Below are 24,230 nucleotides of genomic sequence, written 5' to 3'. Positions count from 1 at the left end.
AGGTTTTTGGCATTTCCCTCAGGGCACTGTATAGTCACTGGGTTTTCAGGCAGAAATTGAAACTGCTCCTTCTTAAGTAACACAAATCAAATACAGTAGAGACAATACGCGACACTTCCGGATTTAGCCTTGTTAAAATGGGAGACAAGTCACAAGTGGCGCTCCTAGTGGCTTGACCTGAAAATTCGCGCTAAATTCAAATATCAATGGAAATGTATATACGGAAATGGAAATAAAATTACGTCTAGAAAGAAAGTGTTACTAAGATATTAACTTCAATGTTGCTAAAGCAATTCTGCATAAATGAATGAAGAATTATTTAACAGGTTATTATTTAAAGACTGAAATTAGACATATAATCAAGATGTGAAATGGGCTGCTGTGAAAAGGCTTGATCTCTCATTTATGCATTAAATTTTTAGCTTTAGATTTCCTGCCTGAATGTTCACGGCTAGATTTTTCTTTTTTCTCATTTAAGAGCATTGTATCATCATATTAAAACACTTGTCAACAACAATATCGGCACATTCCTTACACACATGATTCAATGAATTTACATTAAAGAGCTAGACAATTTTCCTTTTAACTTGAAGCCTGCTAACAGAAAGAAAATCTATAACTTTAGCCTCAAAAACATTCAAACTTTCCCTATAAGCAATACTTGCCATAATGCCATTACATTAGGGTAAAGCAAATTTGCATCATATTGTTTCAACAAAATATGTACATTTCTTAAGTAACCCATATTTTCTTCAGTGCTTGACAACGCATTATGGCATTCCAAATGGGGTAACTTGAAACACAACCAGCCACACTCATATGCATATCTATTTTCCTGAGTTAATTTAAACCCACAGATCACACCTACAACTACACATCGGTATTGAAGGTTAACTGCTGTACTATACAATGAAATATGCGTATTATATTTTAAGCCAGTTAAAATATGGGTTGAGCAGGTCAGAAGATTATGAAGTACTATGAAAATCTCTTTGTCACTGGAAGAATATATATGCAAACACAATATTACTTAAGTTTTCTTGTTACGAGGGAAACGGAGGAAAGACCGCGCATTCTTCTCTACTTCATAGTTACTGCAGCCAAACACAGCACATACCTTTCCCCTCGTGTTGAGAGGAGATATCAAGGAATGACACACGCTACAATTTAATTATGTCAACTCACTGAAAACGCATAAATAACACCAAAAACTTCACACACAGATACATCTGCTCTTATAACAGAATCAATAGTTCTCAGGCCAATCCGCTAGAGAGAGTTCTAATAGCTGTCCCTCGATATCTCGCTGAGTGTCGCGTATTGTGTCTACTGTATTTGCACAAATTTAGTATTTTAATATTATTGTATACGATTATGTTATCGACTCGTTGGCTGAATGGTCAGCCTACTGGCCTTTGGTTCAAAGGGTCCTGGGTTCGATTCCCGGCCGGGTCGGAGATTTTAATCTTCATTGGTTAATTCCAATGGCCCAGGGGCTGGGTGTTTGTGCTGTCTCCAACATTCCTGCAACTCACACACCACACACAATGCTATCCTCCTACACGTGGCAGATGCCGCCCACCCTCATCGGAGGGTCTGTATTACAAGGGCTGCACTCGGCTAGAATTAGCCACACAAAATTATTATTATTATTATTATTATTATTATTATTATTATTATTATTATTATTATTATTATTATTATTATTATTATTATTATTATTATTGTTATTGTTATTGTTATTGTTATTATTATGTTATCGAGACCAGAACAGATGTTGCACCTTACATACATAAAGCCATGGGAGGTTTTGGGATTGCCTATCACTATTTTCATCCTAATATAAGACTGGGAATTTCACATTTTTGTGTTAAAATGTTATAAAAGCTGCAGTCGTTTTATTTGCGTACGTTACATTTAAAAACTTTGTATCATTTTGCACTTGTACCGACTTGTGTTTATACCAGCTGAGCTCAAGGTCGTGAATAATCCTAATTTTGGAAGTGTAAATAATATGTTTTCTCTTTCCAATTTGATTGTGATTAGTGACGGGCAGAATGCATTAGAGAATTTAAGGATTGATACTTTCAAAACCACATTCTCGAGTTCAACATAACCTTTAAAAGTCAATCTAATCTAGGCCTAATTTATGCGGTACAAGATTTTCATAAACTGACTAAGAACAGTATACCGGTGACCAAATTACAATGGAAGATTTAAAAAAAAAAAAAAAAAAAAAAAAAAAAAAAAAAAAAAAAAAAAAAAATTTTTGCCATCATATTGGACGCTTTTGTATCTAATTTATTTTATTAGATTAGAGAATGAAAAACAACTTGTGGTCGATTGTTGTTTGGCTTGGGGTTACGGGTATTAGATTTTTCGAAGAGTTTGGCTGATCAGAGTTGCTGAACTGAAAGAAGTTTTCACAGGAATATGACGAAGTTTTCAGAGGAAACTGATGAAGTTCCCCGGTAAAACTGAATGTGAAGTTTTGAGATTTTTAAGTCTCGTACCGGTAATTAACGTTGAAGACAGCCCAGCGGTCTGACATGCTTGCCTCTCACCCGGAGGGCTCGGGTTCGATTACTGGCCAGGTCAGGCATTTTTACCTGGATCTGAGAGCCGGTTCCAATTTTTCATTCTATGATTAACTTTAATTGAGGAGGTATTTAATGGTGATATGGCGACCGCGGTCTAGAGAGCCAGGAATAACGGCCGAGAGGATTCATCACACTGACCATGCCTCACCTCTTAATCTGCAGGTCTTCAGACTGAGGGCGGTCGCTTGGTAGGCGGAAGGCCCATTGAGGCTGTAGTTTGGTTTGTTTTATGGGCGTTTGTAAGATTATAAATATACATACAGTATTTCATTTTTGTGATGTTAAGCCAAATTGTTGATGGTTCATTCGTTCCCAGATTTTCTGTTTTCCCATGTTGTATGTTTTTTTTCCGTGGTCCTTCCAAAAACAGAGAATCGAGGTTTCACTGTACACCCTCCATTTTGACATTTATCATTGTAACACACGACTGTGCAAAAGAACAAAACCGAGTGTATTGCAGTCTTTAGAAGTTGAGCAAAGGTCGAAGAATAGGTGCGGGGTTTAAACAGTACTGCAAAAATCAACAATGTGAAGTAGGAAGAGATCGGCTGCATGGGACTTATTTGATGTCTCTAAAACTGTTCCCAATAAAGCTGTATGCAACATATGTAATAATACTTTATGTTACAACAGAAGTTCAAACACCATGCTAAAACACCTGAATCATCGTCTTTCTTCTTTTTCTACTGCTTTTCCTACACCTACGTGTCGCGGGTGCAAACTATGTTGCATGGTTGGATTTGGCCCTGTTTTACGGCCGGATGCACTTCCTCACGCCAATCCTATATGGAGGGATGTAATCATTATTGTGTTTTTCTGTGGTGGTTGGAAATTTAGTGTGTTGTATTAATATCAAGAGGAAAGTGTTGGGACAAACTCAAACACCCAGTTCCCGGGCCAGAAGAATTAATCAGAGGGGCTTAAAATCCCCAATCCCCCCGGGAATTGAACCCGGGACCCTCTGAACCGAAGACCTCAACGCCGACCATTCAGCCAATGAGTCGGACACTAAATCACCTGAATGCAGAACATGAAATCAGTGCGAGAATGCCTGAAGGGCAATTATGTTACCATCATTGGATTGACAAGGATCATAGTATATACCCATGTAAATGATGTAACATAGTTTGCTGGCAGGACCTAGTGTTTACAGTGCACTATGTCTTCTGGTATGGGCTAGAGCAATTTTGTTACTTTCATTGATCTGTCTCTGTCTTATCCTTGGCTTTGACAGTATGAAAGTGACTGAGGTATGAACGATGCTAGTAATGCCATTCCTTGTGCAGCCAGTCCCTGCTATGAATGGTGTGAAAATGTTGCTCATAGGGTCGGATGATGCATGCATTTCAGTGGGCTTGGCAGACTGATATGTAATAGCAACTTCTGGCTTGGTGAGGAATGCAACAGGAAACTACCTCAATCCTCATTTCCCTAGTACGCCTCTTCAGTGATGCCTAGGCCATCTATGACAGCTGGCGGCAGAGCCTTAGGGCTGAAGACTGAACATACATACATACATACATATTATGTAAACAGTGTAAATGTACTTTAATAACAGAAAATCAATTTTGTTATATATTACTTACATAAAACAATGTATTAGCCTACTTAAAATAAATATTTTGTGCTCTGCTTTTTTCAAGGTTGATGAATACCAACAGTTATCTTCCTACAGCAACAAAAATATATACTGTTATTCCATTCCTGGTCAAGGTTATTCGAAGCACCCACAGTTGTAACAAGGTTCTGTAAATACAGCAGTTGTCTCTCGCACAGGAAACATGATACCAACATAAATGGTCCGTTATTGGACATTATAAATTTTCCAGCCAACCCATTCCTGCTCGCCAGCGTCTCGCCCCCCGTGCGCCAGGCTGGGCTCATCAGCTGGCACCCAGCACACCTACCAAGACGCTGGCTAGTGCACACCGTGGAGGCCACTGCGCAGGCCAACTGCAGCCACCGGCAGTGCCAATGCACCATGAGAGACCCCGTCTCCTTATCACAAATCGACGTCCGCTTGGCCATCAGATGATACAGATGCCGACTCCCATAGGGAATCTGAAATACTTGTTCCGAATGAGTAAATCTATAATACCAACATAAATGGTCCGTTATTGGACATTATAAATTTTCCAGCCAACCCACTCCTGCTTGCCAGCGTCTCGCCCCCGTGCGCCAGGCTGGGCTCATCAGCTGGCACCCAGCACACCTACCAAGACGCTGGCTAGTGCACACCGTGGAGGCCACTGCACAGGCCAGCTGGAGCCACCGGCAGTGCCAATGCACCATGAGAGACCCCGTCTCCTTATCACAAATCGACGCCCGCTTGGCCATCAGATGATACAGATGCCGACACCCATAGGGAATCTGAAATCCTTGTTCCGAATGAGTAAATCTATAATACCAACATAAATGGTCCGTTATTGGACATTATAAATTTTCCAGCCAACCCACTCCTGCTTGCCAGCGTCTCGCCCCCGTGCGCCAGGCTGGGCTCATCAGCTGGCACCCAGCACACCTACCAAGACGCTGGCTAGTGCACACCGTGGAGGCCACTGCGCAGGCCAACTGCAGCCACCGGCAGTGCCAATGCACCATGAGAGACCCCGTCTCCTTATCACAAATCGACGCCTGCTTGGCCAAGGAGACGTGGTCTCTCATGGTGCATTGGCACTGCCGGTGGCTGCAGTTGGCCTGCGCAGTGGCCTCCACGGTGTGCACTAGCCAGCGTCTTGGTAGGTGTGCTGGGTGCCAGCTGATGAGCCCAGCATGGCGCACGGGGGCGAGACGCTGGCAAGCAGGAGTGGGTTGGCTGGAAAATTTATAATGGCCAATAACGGACCATTTATGTTGGTATTATAGATGTACTCATTCGGAACAAGTATTTCAGATTCCCTATGGGAGTCTTCATCTGTATCGTCTGATGGCCAAGCGGGCGTCGATTTGTGATAAGGAGACGGGGTCTCTCATGGTGCATTGGCACTGCCGGTGGCTGCAGTTGGCGTGCGCAGTGGCCTCCACGGTGTGCACTAGCCAGTGTCTTGGTAGGTGTGCTGGGTGCCAGCTGATGAGCCCAGCCTGGCGCACGGGGGCGAGACGCTGGCAAGCAGGAGTGGGTTGGCTGGAAAATTTATAATGTCCAATAACGGACCATTTATGTTGGTATTATAGATTTACTCATTCGGAACAAGGATTTCAGATTCCCTATGGGAGTCGGCATCTGTATCATCTGATGGCCAAGTGGGCGTCGATTTGTGATAAGGAAACGGGGTCTCTCATGGTGCATTGGCACTGCCGGTGGCTGCAGTTGGCCTGCGCAGTGGCCTCCACGGTGTGCACTAGCCAGCGTCTTGGTAGGTGTGCTGGGTGCCAGCTGATGAGCCCAGCCTGGCGCACGGGGGCGAGACGCTGGCAAGCAGGAGTGGGTTGGCTGGAAAATTTATAATGTCCAATAACGGACCATTTATGTTGGTATTATAGATTTACTCATTCGGAACAAGTATTTCAGATTCCCTATGGGAGTCGGCATCTGTATCATCTGATGGCCAAGCGGGCGTCGATTTGTGATAAGGAGACGGGGTCTCTCATGGTGCATTGGCACTGCCGGTGGCTGCAGTTGGCCTGCGCAGTGGCCTCCACGGTGTGCACTAGCCAGCGTCTTGGTAGGTGTGCTGGGTGCCAGCTGATGAGCCCAGTCTGGCGCACGGGGGCGAGACGCTGGCAAGCAGGAGTGGGTTGGTTGGAAAATTTATAATGTCCAATAACGGACCATTTATGTTGGTATCATAGATTTACTCATTCGGAACAAGTATTTCAGATTCCCTATGGGAGTCGGCATCTGTATCATCTGATGGCCAAGCGGGCGTCGATTTGTGATAAGGAGACGGGGTCTCTCATGGTGCATTGGCACTGCCGGTGGCTGCAGTTGGCCTGCGCAGTGGCCTCCACAGTGTGCACTAGCCAGCGTCTTGGTAGGTGTGCTGGGTGCCAGCTGATGAGCCCAGCCTGGCGCACGGGGGCGGGACGCTGGCAAGCAGGAGTGGGTTGGCTGGAAAATGTATAATGTCCAATAACGGACCATTTATGTTGGTATTATAGATTTACTCATTCAGAACAAGTATTTCAGATTCCCTATGGGAGTCGGCATCTGTATCATCTGATGGCCAAGCGGGCGTCGATTTGTGATAAGGAGACGGGGTCTCTCATGGTGCATTGGCACTGCCGGTGGCTGCAGCTGGCCTGCGCAGTGGCCTCCACGGTGTGCACTAGCCAGCGTCTTGGTAGGTGTGCTGGGTGCCAGCTGATGAGCCCAGCCTGGCGCACGGGGGCGAGACGCTGGCAAGCAGGAGTGGGTTGGCTGGAAAATTGATAATGTCCAATAACGGACCATTTATATTGGTATTATAGATTTACTCATTCGGAACAAGTATTTCAGATTCCCTATGGGAGTCTTCATCTGTATCATCTGATGGCCAAGCGGGCGTCGATTTGTGATAAGGAGACGGGGTCTCTCATGGTGCATTGGCACTGCCGGTGGCTGCAGTTGGCCTGCGCGATGGCCTCCACGGTGTGCACTAGCCAGCGTCTTGGTAGGTGTGCTGGGTGCCAGCTGATGAGCCCAGCCTGGCGCACGGGGGCGAGACGCTGGCAAGCAGGAGTGGGTTGGCTGGAAAATTTATAATGTCCAATAACGGACCATTTATGTTGGTATTATAGATTTACTCATTCGGAACAAGTATTTCAGATTCCCTATGGGAGTCGGCATCTGTATCATCTGATGGCCAAGCGGGCGTCGATTTTTGATAAGGAGACGGGGTCTCTCATGGTGCATTGGCACTGCCGGTGGCTGCAGTTGGCCTGCGCAGTGGCCTCCACGGTGTGCACTAGCCAGCGTCTTGGTAGGTGTGCTGGGTGCCAGCTGATGAGCCCAGCCTGGCGCACGGGGGCGAGACGCTGGCAAGCAGGAGTGGGTTGGCTGGAAAATTTATAATGTCCAATAACGGACCATTTATGTTTTTATTATGGATTTACTCATTCGGAACAAGTATTTCAGATTCCCTATGGGAGTCGGCATCTGTATCAACAGGAAACATGACGTAGAGCAACAATGCTCGACACCTACAACCCTAATGTTGTCATTTAAAGGTTGATACGAACCCAATCCTTTGTGTGTTATATGTCTGACGAAATATACAATTACAGGTATTAAAGGGAGCACCCGACTTAGCCACTGGCCAGTGAATGTTAATGTGATTTAATAGAATAGGAATCAGATGAGATTTGCATGTTATTTATGCATACTGCATGAATACAATACCATAAAGCGATACTACAGCACATATATATATATATATATGTTTCTGAACGCCCTACACATGTATCTTTGCAATAAATTTTTCTCGCAGTAATATTGTCATTACGCACAATATTATTACACGTTTTCCTACAAGGACGTCGCAGGAATAGTATTTCAAAGCTATCAACAATTCCCTGGTGGCTACTTCCAGGCTGCACAATAATAAAAGAAATAATAATAATAATAATAATAATAATAATAATAATAATAATAATAATAATAATAATAATAATAATAATAATAATAATAATAATGCCGTTATCGGCATTAGAAAAGGTGGGGGACACATTGGGGAAACTGTTGCCATCCCACGCTCATCTTAGGTCCTACTTGTCTATCTTTTCAAGTTGACAGTTTGTTAGTAGGTTACAAATTTCAGTGCCTATGATGATGATGATGATGATGATGATGATGATGATGATGATGATGATGATGATGATGATGATGATGATGATGATGATTATCGTAACAATCAAATAATTGACGGCCGATGACTGAACAAAACCAATCATCAACAGCAAACATACTGCAATCCACACCACAGAAATATTCTGTGGGTGACCCTGAATGCCGTGCACTCCAGTACAATAGATTATAGTTCTAGGACATGTCCACTAGCATGCTTGGACTCGAGTCTTGAGTTGAATATACCGATTCTAAGAGCACATTACTCGATTCTACTTGATTCCGTCGCTAGCCCATCTCTATTCGACACACATTATGCGATAGTCCATCTCTTTCCACACACACCCCAATATGTCAGTGGTGATGTTTAGGAAGGCAGCTCAGATGCGGTGCTTCATGTTCAGATTATTCACCGGAAGAAGAGAGACAAGGACTTGGTCATTAACCCCTTCCCAGCATCAACCGCTTATAAGAGTCAAGGTAATTATTTGCAAGTTGTGGGAACTGCTCATAAGCATCATCCAAGTTCGTGTGTTTATTACAGATTGTGTCAACTGCTTATAAGCGTCAGACATTTATAGATACTTCTGACATCTATTGGCCTTAGTTTGCAACAAAGTGCTACATTTTATTTCCATGAAATATCATATTCCACGTAGTATTCATGTGGCCGTGCGCACATTTTCCATGTGGTCTGCAGTCGAAGCAATATGGCGTCCGCACTATAACCGCAGAGTGTAAACAAACAAAGTAATTTTCCAAACAGTGATGTTGAGCGAATGCTCTTGCTTAGGGGTGAAAGTGAAGACGAAAGTGACAATTATTCTTCCAAATCGAGTGGTGAATTCCATGATGACAGACACGAATGTGAAGAAATTGAAAATATTCAGACTGACCAAGTTACGTTTGGAGGGCCATGCAACAGATTTGATTTTACTGTGCAACAGATTTGATTTTACTGGCAATAGTGGGATTTATGCTAACTTTAGGGATAATCCTGAACCATTGACAATATCCGAACATTTTGTTAGTGATGAAAAATTATCTGAAGTTTTAAAAAGAATATACACAACATGTCGAAAATTAATGCTCAGTTAAGGGGTTAATGTATAACCACAAGAAAAAATCGCATAGGTTTGTGACGTCTGGTGAACATGATGGCCAGGATAAGAGTCTCTGATCACCATCCGTCCCGTGCCTGATTATTGCTGTGGTAGTTGTTGATTTAAACGCTCTTTGACCCCGTTGTGGAAATGAGGTGGATGAAATTGTCCCTGTCGTCATTGAACTGGGGTAATAGCCATTCTGTAAGCATGTTCAGACAAGTCAGCACTGACACAATCTGTTCAGTGAAGAAGAATGGGCCGTAAACCTTTGTCTTTCTAACAGCACAGAACTTCGTCACTTTGGGGAGTCACTGACATGTTCCACATAACAATGGGGATTTTCTGTTCCCCAAATGAAAACTTTTGGTTTATTCACCTTTCCATTCACTTTCACATGTTTTCACACATTCTTGCAGTGCGATGCAAAAATTGAAACATAGGAATTTGTCATTACCTGCTAAAGCTTGACGCAGCTGTAACTGATATGACTTTACCCTCAGGTGCCTTCGTAACACGCATCATAATGTGGTTTGACATACATTCAGTTCCCTGCTACCTCTTGTAGTCAATTTCTTAGGGTTATGGAGATAAGTTTCACTGATCTGAATCACTTTCGCTTCTGACACAGCAGGATGCCCATTGCTTCACCCTTTATACAAAGAACCCGTGTCCACAAATTGAGCATACCATCTGCGAATAGAGTTGTCAAAGGGAGGGTCCTTTTTGTATTTCATTCGAAAATGGCACTGGACTGTGTTAACAGATTGATGTTGATGATATCCAAGAGTACAAAAGACTTTCTCCTTACCTCTTACTGCCATTTTGTAAACACTGCCATAACTGACATGTGACGGTAACTGAGGTAACTGCAGTTGTTGCAGAACAAAACTTTGAGAGTTTATCTCTCCATCAGTACAACAATAATAATTGTATGTTTTTCCATTGCCTCTAAAAAAAAACACAAAACCCTGAAAATCATTTGGAATAATCCTGTAGTTTCTTTCATATATTTTGTGCTAGTTTCATTCCTATCCCTGGGTTTGATTTATTGAATAAATATGACAGTGGATTTTTATGATTAAAGCGAAGTATGCAAATGTGTTATGATTCTAAGGTATTGAACTTTTTTTCCCATTGTTTTGCAAAAATATTTATCAAAACTTTGTGCATTTCAGACGTCCTGTGCAAATTCCAAATGGCTTACATTTGGACAACGAGAATTTTGGACCTCCTCCCCCTGAATTTCTTGACCCCAATGCCAACAGCATGGATCAGACTGATTACAGGTTAGTGTTGGAAGAGATTTCTTTATCATTGAGCTCGATCCTTCAGTGCTATGAACAAGCACAGTGAATTAAAATTTGCTATTAATTTATGGTGAAATCACAAGTAATCAATCATTTATAATTTATTCATTTGAAGTAGTTACTTCTATCCAGGGAGATGTTGGATGTTATTGTATAGAAGACTTTTCTATCTACAGTAGTATGAGATATAGTGAATTTTAAATAGGCATGACAAAAGCAATAATTAAAGACCACTAAAGTATTATTGCTTGTGTTTGTTTCTCGTAGTTGGTAGACAGTAGTGGGGCAAGCAGTGGGCATGTCACTATACCAGGTACAGTTAGTTATCATATGAATCTTGCATTACCGACATGATAAAATTAATTTTGCTCCTAACATTCTGAGTGCTATGGGATATTTTTTGTATGAGAGTATCACTTGCTATGGTTGACTTTTCATATTGTGTTTCTTGCAGGTTCAGTGTTGGCCAGTTGCCACTGTGGGCCAAGAAGCAAATTGTAGACAACAGTGGAACATCTCCACCTCTGTCTAATAGACAGATGGATCTTCCTAAAGGTCGATGGGCACAGAGATTAGATGCTAGATCCATCACTGTCAAATCTGTATATGACAGTGATAGCATTATCCCTCTCCCTATCACCCAAGGTAATTATACTCTTGCTATTTTGTACTCATCTGCTCATTTCTCTGTTATATAAAGTCTTCTTGATACATTGAATAACACAGAGTATTGAAAATTGAAACTTTGTATAAAATACAGTATTTGTGAAAGTACTGTATTGTGACATAAAAGAAACAATTTTTAAAAGTGCTTAAATTTGTATAATCCTGAATATTCCTTGTTCTCTCCACTGTAATTCCAAAACTGATTTTCAGTTACTGTATGTATTAAGTTCTCATACATTTTATTAATGGAACAACACAGTTGCCATTAAGTACTTGTAATCATGGTTGTGTTTATTCTGCTTGATTGTATTCTGTACGTAATGTCTTCTTCTTCTGGTTCCCATCCGTTCTGGATGTTGGCAACCATCTTGGCTGTGCTCATCCTGTCACTTGAACGGCTCGAAAAAGCTCTGTACATGTTTTAGAGTAAAGAAAAGTAAAAAATGTTTCTGAAATGCTTGTACTATTATTATGTTCTAATAATTAATATTACTCAACTATTTTGTATGTTTAATATCGTATAATTATTATTTTCCGAATTTGGCCATCTATGGACCACATAGAACTTAAGGCTTTTTGGCCTTTCTTCTCTATTCTTCCCAAAACCTCTTCATTCTTTCGCTTCTCATCTTTCTCTCCTCTTCGGAAATGATCCGTTCAGGCCTCCGTTTTAGTGGTTTCTCGTCAAATGATTTTAGACTGTCGACTCTTCTTCTGAACTCATTCTATTGTGGATTATCTGCAATGTAATTCCAACTTCTTCCGCATACTTCTTGACCTCTTCTACCCGCTTGGAGGTGGCCTTTAACTCGATGATGTATTTGAAGATCCTTTTGTTTAGCCGTTTGTCATCTATTCTTACTAGGTGTCTGTAGTATTTCAGCCTTCGATTCCGTATTGTGTCCATGATCTTTTCAGTGTAGAGCTCCTCATTCCAAGTACCATTAGTAGTCTTCTGTGGTCCTAGAATTTTCCTTAGAATCTTCCTTTCTTTCTTTTTGAGTTCTTGTAGCTCCCCTTTTTTAAAATTTAAAATCAGGTACTCTGAAGCGTCAGACAGAAAGAACAAAAATATTTAGAAAGTTTTGAAATGTGGTTATGGAGAAGAATGGAGAAAGTGAAATGGACTGATACAGTGAGAAATGAGGAGGTGCTGAGAGTACAGCATCTTGGATTGGTCACATATTATCTAGAAATTGTCTACTACAGAGAATCATGGAGGTAAAAGTAGAAGGAAAAGGAGGGAATGGACGAAGAAAGTTTGGAATGCTGACAGATGTGAAGAGAGGAAGAAGTTACTAGCAAATGAAGGAAGATGCTCAGGACAGAGAGAAATGAAGGACATTCAGTTGATACCTGTCTAAGGACAGATCTACTGAAGAAGACTCTGAAGCGTACAATCCTTCCAGTTTTATTACTGAGCTATAATGTTGGATTTTGGCCTTGTAGGATATTGACCTTTTGTTATACCCATTTTGTGTTAGCTTGTAGGCCAGATCTAACTTTCTGGCTTTTGCCTTGTTTGCCTCTTTATCCAGTCCATTGAGTTGGATCCATTCAGCCAGGTATTTGAAATTGTCTGTCCTTTTAATCTTCCCATGTTTTACCTCCATATGCCTCTCACTTTGGTGCTTGTACTCCATATATTCCGTCTTTTCATAACAGACTTTAAGACCCACTTCTTTGGTGATTTCATGCAGGCTCTTCAGCATCTTTTGAGCATCTTCTCGATTCTTGGCTGAGATGGCAAGGTCATCTGCAAAAGCTAAACATTTGATTTCTAGGTTCTGTCCTTTCTTTCCCAGGTGTACTCCACTATTCCTTCCAATTTCAGAGCTGCTTCCCAGTTTTTCATTATTTTCTCCAGTACGATATTGAACAGGATCGGGGATAATCTGTCTCCTTGCCTGACCCCTGTTGTTATTTCAAATGGAGCAGAGATTTCTCCTAAGAAATATACTTTCGAGATGGTGTCCGTCAGTGTTACTTTGATGATGTCTGCTGTTTTCTTGTCAATTCCGAATTCCTCTAAGGCACCAAATAAGGTTTGTCTTTCAGTCGAGTCGTATGCTTTCTTGAAGTCAACAAAGATAACTGCGGTGTTCTGGCTCCTTATTGCTCTAGTTCTCAAAGTGCTTTTAAGGTTGAATATCTGTTCCACGTACGACCTCCCCTTTTGGAAACCAGCTTGGTATCTCATTGCATTCACAGGTCTTCTCTTTATCCTTGTAACTCTGTTCTGCACAGTTGATTTTCTGCTTCTTGCTTTCACAATTGGCAGTTTGTGTTAAAGACGCTAGCAAGCTCAAATAGTGACTTTTCAATGAACACAACCTCACAATGACATACTATACTTTACAATGTATGTTCTCACTAAAATGCTGCATGCTAAAATAGATCATTAATATGCTATTTACATTCCCAGGTGTTGGTGTCTTCAGAGAATCAGGCTCATCCATAGAAATATTCCTCCCCAAGGCACTAGGTTTAGTTTCTTCTTCCTGTGAACTAGGCCTACACATATTTATCTAAATTCTGAGTATACTGATTTTCTACAAAATGAGCCTCTTTTCTTTTGGCAACATTGCTCTTCTTTGCCATTTCACTCAAAAATAATGCAGAATATCAGAATAATCCCTTATCTAGGATACTGAACTGGTTACCATAAGCTCAAGTTGTAAACAAACCAGCAATATTATTACGATGGATAGTCTTCGTAATAAACAATCCCACTTTCAAGTAATCATCATGAGTGCAATGAATTGCTTGATATTTTGCTTATTCATTGACCAAGAGAGTAAATAATGCAACTTGATTAGCAAATGTCCTATGAGCTACGGAGCTGTGTTGTGCTATCTGAGGTTACAAATGGTGGTGCCAATAGGAGAGGCAAATATTGAGATTATTGTTGATAAATTGTTGTATATACAGTGTGATTCAGCTGCCCCTTCCAATGTAGTTTTATGCAACCCACAATATTAATTCTGTCCTGAAAACATCTGCCCTGATAGGACACCGTAATGTTATACTCGTATTAAACACTGGAAGACATGCGTGTGCCTTCTAGATCATACGAACCTGACATGTCGGCGAAACACTAAATTGATATTGTGACCGCAGTAAACCTAATACTTGCTATAAGCTGCCCAGTATGTCGTGTGGAACTGTAGTATAGTTGGTAAAGGCGTGGCGGAGCGGGCTTGCATGTCAGGTGGGAGGTTCGAGTCCAGGGCGAAGATTACAAATTTTTGAAATATTTGTTTAATATGTACCGCATGCAGTGTAAGTTCAGTACCTGCTTTCATGCAAATTGTGTGTGAATGTGTTTGTAGCCCTAAGAAGGGCCAATTTTGTTAGTAGGTCGGGCACATTCAGACCGGAAATATTAGGAACACAGCTGCCCTGACAATGTTTTATTGCAGCAAATGCTCGATGTGATGACCGTTTTGGTTTGTGCGCATTCAAGCCCAGTGTCTAATAGATCGTCTTGTGCACTGAAGCATTCCAGGTGTAATTGCTCGGCAGGCCTCCGTGATGAGTTGCTGGAGCTGGTCGGTGTTTTCTGGCGCTTGAGTGTAAACGACGTTCTTCAAATGTCCCCACAAGAAGTCTAACAGCGTTAATCCGGTGATCTGGCGGGCCAAGAAACAGGGCCTCTTCATCCTATCCATTTCCCTGGCAGTTCCTCGTTCAGATGGTTACGATCGGGCAAAGTCAAATGTGGTGGAGCTCTATCCTGTTGCAACCACATCGTCAAACGATCGTGCAAGGGCACATCCTCCAGCAGCAGTGGGAGTTCCTGACGCAGAAAGTGCAGGTAGCATGGGCCCGTCCGATGGCCATCAACGAAATAAGGTCTAATCAATACATAAAATGAATTTCATTGTAAAGTCCGTTTTGTCGAACGTATACTTTAAGGTTAAGTCAATATTCCACCTTTACAATACCAAAAGTTTATTGTCTAATTATTTAAACAACATTATTTAAAATATGACGGGACATGTTTCGTCTAACTTGTAGACATCATCAGCCGTAAAATATTCAAGAAAAAGCACAAAAAAGACAAGGACAGAATAAGACATTGATGATGTCTACATGTTAGACGAAACAAGTCCCGTCATATGTTAAATAATGTTGTTTAAATAATTAGACAATAAACTTTTGGTATTGTAAAGGTGGAATATTGACTTAACCTTAAAGGTCTAATCAGGCGATCCTCCAATATTCCACACCAAACATTCATTCCCCATCGTACTTGATGGGCCGTCCGTCGCACCAAGTGAGGATTGCCCGGTCTCCAATAATGTATGTTGTGGCAATTGATGTTCCCATTATTGTGGTAGCGTGATTTGTCCGAGAACAAGATATGCGATACGAATGCTGCATCTTTGTCCAGCCTACCTAATAGCTACCACCAGAACTCCATTCAAGCTTCAAAATCCCACCCATGGAGCTCTTGGTGTAGCTCAAGATGGTGTGGGTGAAATTTATGTTCATGCAGGATTTGCCAGACGGACAGCTGGCTGGTGTTCATCTCTTGTGCAGTCGCCCTTGTACTGATGTGTGTAATATTACGAGCTGCCTCCAGAACAGCCTCTTCTGTTTCACTTGATGTGGGTATTATTCTTGAAATCCTTTAACTCCCCATACAAATCTGAGGTTAGATATTGTGGCGCCACTATCTATGGGAAAGGCAGAGCTTATTGTTGATATAATAAAATAATATTGAACCGATTTTTATGAACGGGCCTATCGCGGACGGGTGGCTGGTTGGAAATCACGCCTGTTGTCCTTAGGTGTCTTTCAACATGTGGGAATGTCGTAGCAGCCAGGTGTTGCCTGTCAGGATACCGTTCCTTGTACAGATGTAGTGCCTTGCATGCATTTCATCTTGCTTCCCCATAAATGAGGAGCATGTCAACGTATTCCTCTGTGGAAAACATGCCAAATGACAGCAGAGATTACAGTACACTCAGGCGCTAACCAGCGGAGTATGTGCATGGCACAAGACGAACAGCAGTGTCATTCTACTGTTTGAATGTAACAAACGTGGGCCTGTGTTTATGTATTCAAATATCATACCGATGCAAAAATATTCGAATGGTGCAGGATTCAAACCGCCGCTCGCACATTCCGTTGATTGCTAGCGAACGCCTAACCACATCTGCTATGCTACACTGCTGGAAACGTGCTGGTAGTACGACAAGAGCGGAGTACGTACGCCATTCGGTTCAGTGTTTCATTAATTACTGCACTGTTACCTAGTTTTATGCATTGATTCTCCTCTTTGTTACACCCGGTCACGAGGCATGAAACATTAACATAGTTACTTTGTAAAAGGACGCTGCTGCATGATTTCAAGTCGCCATTTTTTGCGAACGGATGATATAACATTTCGCTAGAGTTCAGAATCCTGTGCAAAATGTGCTTACTAAACATTAGTACCATACAGTACACCTGCAGGGGAACAGCACCCCTGTAACCATGTGCTCGTTAGTTGGGCTGCAGTAAACGATATTGGAAGGGGCTGCTGAATCATACTGCATATTTGAAAATATACATATGCTCCTAATTGAGAACCACCACCTTGTTTTTGTAAATGGGTCTAAGGGCATTACAAGAATAATAATAAAAAATTAAATGGTTTGCACTTGACATGATTAGAAGGCTACGGTGATGTGGAGAGACAAATGCTACCATTAATCCTTAGCTTAGCTGTCACAGTTCACAGATTTTAGAAAACGACTTTAGAGAGAGCAGTTATTGATCTCGGCAAAATACTTTACTAAAGGTCAGGTCTAGATGGCTGTAAATTGTATTAAAACATTAGAACAGAGCTCGATAGCTGCAGTCGCTTAAATGCGGCTAGTATCCAGTATTCAGGAGATAGTAGGTTCGAACCCCACTGTTGGCAGCCCTGAAAATGGTTTTCCGTGGTTTCCCATTTTCACACCAGGCAAATGCTGGGGCTGTACCTTAATCAAGGCCACGGCCGCTTCCTTCCCACTCCTAGCCCTTTCCTGTCCCATCGTCGCCATAAGACCTATCTGTGTCGGTGCGACGCAAAAAAAAAAAAAAAAAAAACCACAACAACATTAGAATGTATCATTAAGTGACTTAGAAATGAGCAAATTATTAACCAGGCCACATGACAGTAACACGTTGGCCAAAATGCAAAGACTGAGACAAGTGTAAACATTCAAAGTCATTGGCCTGATTATTTCTTAAAAGAAAGTTAGTAGGTATACTTCCTAACAACCTGCATGATGGTATTATTCTTGAAATCCTGTAACTCCCCATACAACTCTGAGGTTAGATATCGTATCATATCATAAGTTATGATTTTCAATTCCGTGTTGATGTGGGAATTAATTGAGGGATGTTCCACCATTCAATACAGTGTATAAAATATGACATTTATTGAGCGAAAACCGGTTTCAATTTCCCTGGAATCATCATCAGTTCGTGATAAGTTAATAAATCAAAGGATCCTAATAACAATCAACATGAAAACCGCCTTAAATACATTTACAATGTTTGATATAAAATACGTATGACCATTAAACATTTACAGAAAGTTCTTGGAAACAGGTCACAGATAACTGCTGACACATATGACAAAAAACACATTACTATTTACATAAAGTTCTTGGATCTAGGTCACAGGTAATTGCAGTGCATTTGTACACTGTTGAACAGAGCTTTAGGAAAATATGTAAAAACTTGAAGTTGCAGAATACTCTGAGGTTCTTATTTACTGTTCAGATATTCTTAGTTGAAACAGTGGTGGATGGTATAAACATGTATTAAACTTGACGGTCTTGTGAAGTGCCGATGCTTGCAGTTAAAATGATTAGATGATTAGATGATTAGTTGGGGGAACATCCTTCGTTGTTATGTAACATCTGCTTTGTTGTTGAAACTGTCGACTGTTATTGTTGTTGAAGTAAAAATTGAATGATGGTATGGCCTTGGTTTATGGCACAGTATCTTAAAGGGTGAAAGTCTGAGGAAAAAGAAAAAGAAATGAGAACTAATGTGTGTGTTCAGATTCAATTAATGATTGGAAAGTGGTTTGAAGGTACTTACTCCCTGTTCCTCAGCAAAATGGAGCTCATTTTCTTTTGGACAAGATTGATCAAAGACACCTTCACAGTTTTAGATGGAAGACATACCAACAGCCTTACCATTCTGGAAGAGTTCAACAAATTAAGCCCCCGTATATAGTTCACATTGGAAACAGAATCTAATTTTCCTCTAAAGTTTCTAGAGAGTCACAAGAAATCAACTCTTCCTTTCTTAGGACATATACAGGAAGCCTACACAAACCAACAACACTATCCAACAACTCTCAGTCCACCCTAATTCCCACAAAAAAAGCAGCTTTTTATAGCTTGGTCCACAGGGCATTCAATGTACCATTATCTCATCCCAACCTAAAAAAAAAGAACTGGATACCATCAGGGCAATAGCTTATTCTAATGGATATAACAGAAGATTCATCAACCAAATAATATCTACAATTCAAAATAAACCAAAATCTACTCTTATTAAAGAAAAGAAGCAAAAGGACAGCTATTCAGTTTTCACCTTCAATAACGATTCTGTATACCAAATAACAAACTTATTTAAAAAACATGGTAAAAATATCGTTCAGGACAATCAATAACAATCTATCTCACTTCCACGATCTAGGAACCGTGAATAAATCGGACATGTTTGGTAAATCAGGTATTTACAGATTACAGTGCCAGTCTTGTTTAGCAAGCTATATTGGACAGACAGGGAGGAGCTTTAACACCAGGTGCATTGAACATATTAATGCAGTCAAACATAACAGGCGTTCTGCCATGGGAATACACATTCACAAATCCAATCACAATTTTTCCGATATAGACAAGGACTTACAAATCATTCAAATGATGGAAAAGGGACCTCTACTCAATATCATGGAAATGTATTATATATCTTTGGATCAAGAGTCAACTGTAATCACAATCTGAATGAATCCATCGAGAAAATGAACATACTTTACGAGACCATCCATATCCTTATTCTGAAGACGTATCTAGGTGGAACAACAGACAACGAATCACTCCCCCACTCTTTCACACCCCCTCCACACCACAGCTAATCCAAAGCTAGTCACCACCCTTCCCCTCCACCTCTTAAAGCCAGCAATAAACTCCACACAGACACAGGCGAGCAGTGCGCCTCCTACTCTTCTAGCGGCGCTTGATAAAGAGGAACAGGGAGTGAGTACCTTCAAACCACTTTCCAATCATTAATTAAATTTGAACACACACATTAAATCTCATTTCATTTTCCTCAGACTTCCACCTTTTAAGATACTATGCCATAAACCAAGGCCATACCATCATTCAACTTTTACTTCAACAACAATAACAGTCGACAGTTTCAACAACAAAGCAGATGTTACATAACAACAAAGGATGTTCTCCTAACCCCTCAGCTAATCGTTTTAAGTGCAAGCATCGGCACTTCACAAAATCCGTCAAGTTTAATACATGTTTATACCATCCACCAATGTTTCAACTAAGAATATCTGAATAGTAAATAAGAACCTCACAGTATTCTGCAACCTCAAGTTTTTACATATTTTCCTAAAGCTCTGTTCAACAGTGCACAAATGCACTGCAATTATCTGTGACCTAGATCCAAGAACTTTCTGTAAACAGTAACGTGTTCTTTTGTCATATGTGTCTGCAGTTATCTGTGACCTGTTTCCAAGAACTTTCTGTAAATGTTTTATGGTCATACGCATTTTATATTGACCACTGTAAATGTATTTAAGGCAGTTTTCATGTTGATTGTTATTAGGATCCTTTGATTTATTTACTTATCACAAACTGGTGATGATTCCAAGGGAATCAAAACTGGTTTTTGCTCAATAAATGTCATGTTTTATACATTGTGTTGAATGGTGGAACATCCCTCATTTAATTCCCATTATATAAGTTAGATATCGTGACACTCCTATCTATGGGAAAGGCAGAGATTATTGTTGATATAATAAAATAATATTGAACCGATTTTCATGAAATTTTAATGGCATCAATTCGAGAGGATTCTTTTTTTAATTTTAAAAAATTACACAAATTGATTGCAGACTCTCAGAGTAATTGGTGTACATACATTTTTTAAAAATATATCCCATATTGAGAACCACCTTCTTTGTAAATGCTGCTATGGGCATTACAAGAATAATTTATAATAAAATCAAATGGCAACACTTCAAGGTGTTTAGAAGGCTACAGTGATGTGGAAAGACGAATACTGACACTGATCCTTAGCTGGGCTATCATGGTTCTCAGTCTTCAGGGAACGACTTTAGAGAGAGCAATTATTGATCTAGAGATATTCATGAAATTTTAACGGGACCAATTGAGAGTGTCCCCTTTCAGTGAAAATAGAAAGAACCACACACATCAAATTGTGCAAATTGTGGAATCTCAGGGTGATCAGTGTACACACATTAAATAAGGAGGAGGTTCTTAGTGTTTCTTTAAGTCAAAATAAACATTTTTGGTGAACAAAACCATGTATACAGGCAGACGTACTATTCTGGTCTAGGAGTAGTCTCGTTCGCAATTTTTCGGTCTGTTGGAGGGGCAAGCATTGAGTTTGTTTTAATAAAAACTACTGAACCAAGGTTCATGATATTTTAGTGGGATAGTATCCCCTTTCAATTCAAGTAAGTATCGCACAAATCTACTGTGGAACCTCAGAGTAATCTGTGTACATACATTTAAAGAAACATACGCCCCAAATTGAGAACCACGACGACTTGCTCTTAATGGCAGACTGTGTTGGAAGCCTGCAGTCTAATATTTTGGCAGATGGAAGAGAGTCTTGAATGAAAATGAGCATTTCCATTAAGAAAGTGATGTCAGTAGGGAAGAAAGGTAAGAGGATTGAATGACAGGTAGGGGATATGAAACATGAACAGGTTCATAATTTTAATTATTTAGGATGTGTATTCTTCCAGGATTGTAATATGCTAAATAAAATTGAATCAAGGTGCAGCAAAGTGAATGCAGGGAGCTCACAGTTGTAATCAAGGAAGAAATGAGTTCACAGACGAAAATTTCTTTACATCAATCTGTTTTTAGATCAAGTGAAAGCTGGATGTACTCAGGATATCTTATTCATAAGTTGGATGTAACGGACATGAAAATTGCAAGATGATCGCTGGTACAAAGAGGTGGGGATAATGGCAGAAGATTTCTTGAAGTGCGATAAAGGCTAAGTTGGGAATAAACTCTATGGATTAAGTTGATGCATGAACTGGTATCAGCGATGGGGTTATGTGGGATGAATGGAGGAGGATAAGTTACCTAGAAGAATAATGGTCTTGGCCATGGAGAACAAGAGACATGGAGGGAAACCAAAGTGAGGATGGTTAGGCTTGGTTTTCAATTGTTTAAATGCAAGAGGTTAACGTAAATGTAATGATATAGCAAAATAAAACCACTCCTGTCACAGAGTACATGTGTATTTTCTCACTAAACACACATTTATGTCTCAATTGATCTGCTGAGTGGTATGTATACTAAACATGCCTCGCGTCACAAATCACAACTTACAGCTACGTAACAAGTGAACTACTACAACTGGACTCACTCACAACATGATCACCATTCTTGATATACATTCTGGCTGTGTTTCTAGATAATTGTGGTTTCTCACATTATAATAGTGCAAGATACCTGGAAAGTTTTACAAAAGTCTTGGTAAATTGATGTTCTAGAATTCTCTTGAATCAACACCAACCCAAAAGTTTTATCATTATGGCATATTACCTCAAAATATCCAGAAAGACGTAGGATTACTCCACGGACGTCCTTCGTACATCAATGTTCCAGAGTTCTCTTGAGTCAGCACAACACAACAACAGAAATTTTCTGAATAACTTGTAACATATAAATGATTATTTACAAGTTACAAGTACAACCTGTATACAAATAACGTAACTTTAATACATAACCTAACTGTAACATAATGAAAAGTTGTTTTTGAGTTATACACACATTACCTAACTTGCATCAGTGTATGGAAATTAATGAAGTCTCAGAGCTAGCTGGAAATAGAGGATTGTGGAAGCACTTAGTTAAATCACAGAGGCTTTCAGACTGAATGCTGAAAGGCATAACGCTCTATTTTTTAAATTAGGAATAACAAACCTTAAGTGAAAATACATTTTTAATGTCTCTGTTTGTTTTGTTCTTCCTCAGCTGAGAAAAGGACAGATTCAGAAGGCTCGAAAGATAGTTCTATCGATAGTGGTACTGAGTTAAGAGGCAACTACTCAGATTATCGACAAGAGACTGTTATAATCTCCAAACAGGTGAGTACAGGTTGCTGCTATTTTATTTCTTCTGGTCTTGGGCAAAATGGTGCAATCAAAATGTGATATGCAAGTTATTTCTCTTTCGAGTCCATGCAAAATTACTGTATTTGCCTGGATAATTTTCACACTTTTTTGATCAAATTTTTTGTTTTATAATCAAGCTGCATAAATTACGCTGACTGTTTCTTGAAAGTTGGAAGTTGCATGGAAATTACTGATAAAATCAATAAAATTGCCACGATAGCTGTGAAAATACCATTTTGTATGAACATTGAAAATTTATTTAGAGGTTAGACAAATATTAATAAATACAAAGTGTTTATCATCATGTGCCATATGGATAAAGGCTGTCCATTTTTCATCACTTCAATATTATATACACGGAAAATAAACAGCAAGCAAGTTTTCAAATTGATATGCTTTTAGTTTACTGTCAGGTCTGCAGGTTTATAGCACTTGTTTCAAGTGGAAAATATAGGCCTATTGTCGCGGCCACCAAATTAAGCGGGTCAGAGAAATTACGCTGTTGCCAAGGTTTTGTAGCAACTGGCGAAGAAATGTCTAACTGAACACATCATTTCGGAGCGCGAGGCAAGTTGTTCTCTCTCAAGCTCCTGATGTTACTTCATATAAAGTTTCAAAACAAATTATACTACAAGCTTCAGAAAAGACTGCTGATTTCAATGGTATAACTATTTTCCATATAAACCACTTTAAATAATTGTTAAAAATAAAATCTTGAACGAGTAATATCAAATCCGTAGAATTGTGTATTGAAAATTTCAGTAAGCAGCCAAGTTTTTTCTTCAACCAATAAAATTGTGTCTCCAGGAAAAATGTAAAAAAATCGCCTGGCTTATATTTTTATCTGAAACGTATTTCTGTGAGTCTTGTAGTTTTCCTGGAAAACGGCCCGGAAAGTGATCATGTAAATGTCTCTAGCTGAGGCAGTTCGGGGCACGCGCACCAGCTCAGGCTGAAGGACGCCGTAAATACTTTCGGATTAGATATTAATCTGTATCAGTTTTATTACATTTTAACTTTAAATATTTGAATACTGTGTATTGAACTGAGCAATATAGAAAAGAACTACTTTAAAGAATATGTTTACAATAATTTACAATGAATTAAGAATCGGTTTCTAGCTTCAAGGCAGTCTAATATTTCTTAGTCTCTCTCATCACTCATCTCACTATCTGTCGAGTCGTCATTTCACTGATGATGAATGGCTCTATTCTTTCATCCCTTACTATTTCCTTGGCCCAATCGTCTGTTTGAAGATTTTCTGCGCAATTGAAGCACTTTTCTCTTTCTTCAGCAGTCGCACAGTTGATGGCTTCTGACGTGAGTTTTTCTATGTCCTTTATTTTGATTGTCTTGTTCCTCTCTGCTACTTCTCTCTTGACTTGAGCCCAA

General features: G+C 40.1%; 1 protein-coding gene across 1 annotated transcript in view; it reads left to right on the top strand.

The window, feature by feature from the left end:
* Positions 1-24,230, top strand: part of Wdr62 (WD repeat domain 62) — a 459,879-nt gene that overhangs the window by 299,167 nt on the left and 136,482 nt on the right. The window contains exons 12-14 of the mRNA XM_067135382.2: positions 10,646-10,756; positions 11,232-11,422; positions 22,699-22,811. Of these exons, the coding sequence (XP_066991483.1) occupies positions 10,646-10,756; positions 11,232-11,422; positions 22,699-22,811 (415 nt within the window). The remainder of the gene's footprint in view (positions 1-10,645; positions 10,757-11,231; positions 11,423-22,698; positions 22,812-24,230) is intronic.

This window comes from Anabrus simplex, chromosome 1 (genome assembly GCF_040414725.1).
Source record: "Anabrus simplex isolate iqAnaSimp1 chromosome 1, ASM4041472v1, whole genome shotgun sequence".
Taxonomy (NCBI): domain Eukaryota; kingdom Metazoa; phylum Arthropoda; class Insecta; order Orthoptera; family Tettigoniidae; genus Anabrus; species Anabrus simplex.
The sequence above is the reverse complement of the archived record's forward strand: the minus strand, read 5'-3'. Positions and strand labels throughout refer to the sequence as shown.